Source organism: Gordionus sp. m RMFG-2023, chromosome 1 (genome assembly GCF_954871325.1).
Source record: "Gordionus sp. m RMFG-2023 chromosome 1, tfGorSpeb1-WG-v2, whole genome shotgun sequence".
Lineage (NCBI taxonomy): Eukaryota > Metazoa > Nematomorpha > Gordioida > Chordodea > Parachordodidae > Gordionus > Gordionus sp. m RMFG-2023.
In genome coordinates this window covers 27,787,660-27,791,207 of record NC_088775.1, presented here as the reverse complement: position 1 = coordinate 27,791,207, position 3,548 = coordinate 27,787,660, and the positions used below count along the sequence as shown (strand labels likewise).

At 25.9% G+C, this 3,548-nt stretch overlaps 1 protein-coding gene across 1 annotated transcript; it reads left to right on the top strand.

Moving 5' to 3' along the window:
• Positions 1-2,656: 2,656 nt before the first annotated feature.
• LOC135922048 (V-type proton ATPase subunit G-like) lies at positions 2,657-3,316 on the top strand. The gene is made up of 3 exons (XM_065456460.1): positions 2,657-2,787; positions 2,828-2,928; positions 2,969-3,316. Exons 1-3 carry the CDS (start codon positions 2,706-2,708, stop codon positions 3,140-3,142), a joined length of 357 nt encoding a protein of 118 aa, XP_065312532.1. The 5' UTR covers positions 2,657-2,705; the 3' UTR covers positions 3,143-3,316.
• Positions 3,317-3,548: the final 232 nt, after the last annotated feature.

Sequence of the window (3,548 nt, the reverse complement as noted above, 5' to 3'; positions counted from 1 at the left end):
TTTAAGATTTTAATTCCAATCTTTCTTGCAATATGAATCGGTAGGATGCTGAACCTAGAACCAGTATCTATCTGCATTAATATTGGCACGTCATTCAAATATACTGTAACTTTATATGCATCATTAGCTGTGTTATCATTATCAGCATTCATATTGTTTATGTCCAAATTATATAAATTATATTCTTTTTTCTCTAATTTATCATTTTCATCTTCTTTCATCTCTTCTATATTTACAGTGTTTACTTTGTTTGTGTATCGTGATTGACATTATCGTTGTTATGATATCTACAATTACATACTTGATTTCTTCCTTTATTTCCAATTGTCATCTCTTTGAATAAATCTTGAATCGTTATAATGTCTGTAATATTTGTATTTATAATTATTAATTAAATCTATGGTTATTATAGTTATTGTTATTTTAACTAGTTCTATTAACAAATCTTGAAAAATTATTGTACTATCCTGGGTAGTTTGCCCTGAAGTTATTGTAATAACTCGCATTATACTTCTGATATCTAGGGTTGTAATTATTTCCTTGATAATTATTTCTTTGAAAGTAATTGCTTCTTGTTGCCTATCGTTGTCTATTATCGTAATTAGATGTAAATTTTGTCTTTGATCATAGCCTCCATATCTCACCATCTGTTTGTTTTCTTCAATTTTCCTACCTCTTTGCATCTTCTGTTTTTTCGTTTAAAGAAATATTTTCAATTTTAGCAATTATAATTATAACTCCTCAAAATCATCTCTTAAAGAAAGAACATCTGCTAATGTAATGTTTTCTTTTAACGTAATTTTCTGCCTAATATTTCTTCTGATTGACGAAATTTTTACTTTTTCAATAACTCTACTATTGTCTAGCAAACACTCATTTTTTAAAATGCATAATCTACTTACCCAACTGATATAACTTTCATTTTTGCCTTGTACAGCTGCTAAATAATAATAGGTTCGAACTTGCCTGAATTTTTCAATCAAAATCAATTGATTGATGAAGTCGGTAGGTAAACATATCAATTTGAGCTTGATATATTCTTCGTCTGATGGTCTTCTTGAGAAGGATCCAGCTTTTTCGATGTCCGAGATCTGAGTGTCCTTGAAAATGTTTTCGAATCTACTTAAAAAAAAGATCGTCATTGCCTGAGTATATCGGAAATTCAATATTTATATCATAGGCGTAGCCAGGGGGGGGGGGGAGCAAGGAGAAATCCCCCCCCCCTTCAGAAATTTATCACTTTTTTTAAATATCATTTTTAGCTAATAAAAAATATCACCCTTAGTCCTCTACCACTCCCTGACCCTCAAATATGTATGCATATATCTTAAATAATAATTTAAATGAAAGAATGTAAAAGTTGATATTTTTTTATAAAAAGGACATCAGAAAATATCTTTTAAAGACATTGTGGAATGAATAATATGAAGATTAAATTTAAATATCATTTTTCTTAAAAAAATAGATGGCGTTAAATAATTGAATGCAAATTGTTGCTATATTTAATATAAAGAGCATTGATTAGTAAAATTTGTGAAATTATTAACTGTGATATATACTCTAACTGTCAAATATGTCTGTAAAAGTGGAATTATACCTAGTATTTTATAACTAATTCTATATAATAGAGTAAAATCAACAATATGTCTACTTACTTTTTATAAATAAATTACTTATAATTGTTTGGAATAAATTATTACCATGCTTTTATATTAAGGTATATACAATACAAGTAATTTATTATATTTTTATTTTATATAAACTAATAAAAATATATTTCATATAAACTAATAAAAATATATTTCATATAAACTAATAAAAATATATTTCATATAAACTAATAAAAATATATTTCATATAAACTAATAAAAATATATTTCATATAAACTAATAAAAATATATTTCATATAAACTAATAAAAATATATTTCATTTTGTTCCAGGCTTTTTTTTATTAAAATTTGTAAAAATATTTATGACTATATATAGACTAAAGTAACCCGGCCGCCCAAAGGGGGGTATGGGGGCGAAGCCCCCAGTAATTTTTAATTCCCCCCCCCTTTATGAAAATCCTGGCTACGCCTATGATTTATATTAACATAATTGTTGAGAATCTATTTCATATTTATTTATTTATTTACGATTTCCTCGAATATGTAGCGGACGGCCACCATGTTGATTTCGGAGAAATTGGTGCTTCTGAGAATTGCGAAATTACGAGAATTATTTTTTTTATTTTATTTACGAATCAATTTAACTTTACCCTAAAAATATCAAATTAAATTCGATCTATTTATAATAAAATTTGTAACTAATATAATGTCATTCACAATTAGAATTAGTGTAATTAAATTTTGAATGTCATTACCAAAACAAACAAGTAGTTTAAAGGAGAATTATAAATTACAACTACTTAACATTATTAAACAACTAGAAATGGATTTTGTTTTATCCTTTATTATTCTTATCTAGGTAACAAGTTCTTGTCGGCTTCCTTGCGAATAAAACACCGGCATGATTATATGAGGAAGGACATACTCACGTGAATTCTCCTTAGGGCAAGTCGTAGACCAACGTGCTAAATGAATATACTTATCGAATTTTAAATTGAGCTTAAAAAAGAAGAATATGACAACTGTTTAATTACATTTCATAATATTCCTTGTGGTTAGATTAATTATTTTATTTTGTCCTTTACTATAAGATATGGCAAGTAATACAGCTAGCATACAACAATTATTAAATGCTGAAAAAAAAGCTGCCGATAAAGTAGGAGAAGCTAGAAAAAGTTTTATAAAATGGTATAAATATTTATATATTTTTTTAAGGAAAAGCAATTCGTTTAAAACAAGCAAAAGATGAGGCGCAAGCAGAAATAGAAGCGTATAGAACGGAAAGAGAGGGAGAATTCAAAGATTACGAAGCTCAAGTAATATATATAATTATGCAATTTTTATACTATAGAATAGCATTTGGGATCAAAAGAAGATGTTAAAAAAAGAATACTCAAAGAAACTGATGAAACCATTAATCAAATTAATGAGCATTTAAAGAATCAAAAAACAAAGGTTGTAACAAAGCTCATATCATTAGTTTTAGATATAAAGCCGGAATTACCTAGAAATTATGTTATTGATTCTTAATTATTCTAAATTGAATCATATTTAACTTTAAATATAATAATTCTGTTATAAATATTTTATAATTGTTAAATTTGTATATCTCATTATTTATATAAAATATATACTGATCTTGAAATAATTTATCTATCATATTTAACATGATTTCTATTGATATGAGCAATTTACAAACCGTTATATTTAATTAGCTTATTTTTTACAGATGTTAATTACAAAATATTTATGCTTTAATTTACTCAAATTTATAAATATACTCTATGTATTCTTCTTAATTTCATTAAATGATGTAGATAATACACTAAAATGGTTTAAAAACAGTTTGCCTAATTATTTGGAGATTGATAATGGTTGAGTGGGAGATCTTTCTATTAGTTATGTTCCTCAGCTAGTTTTCACTTATGTTTTTAAA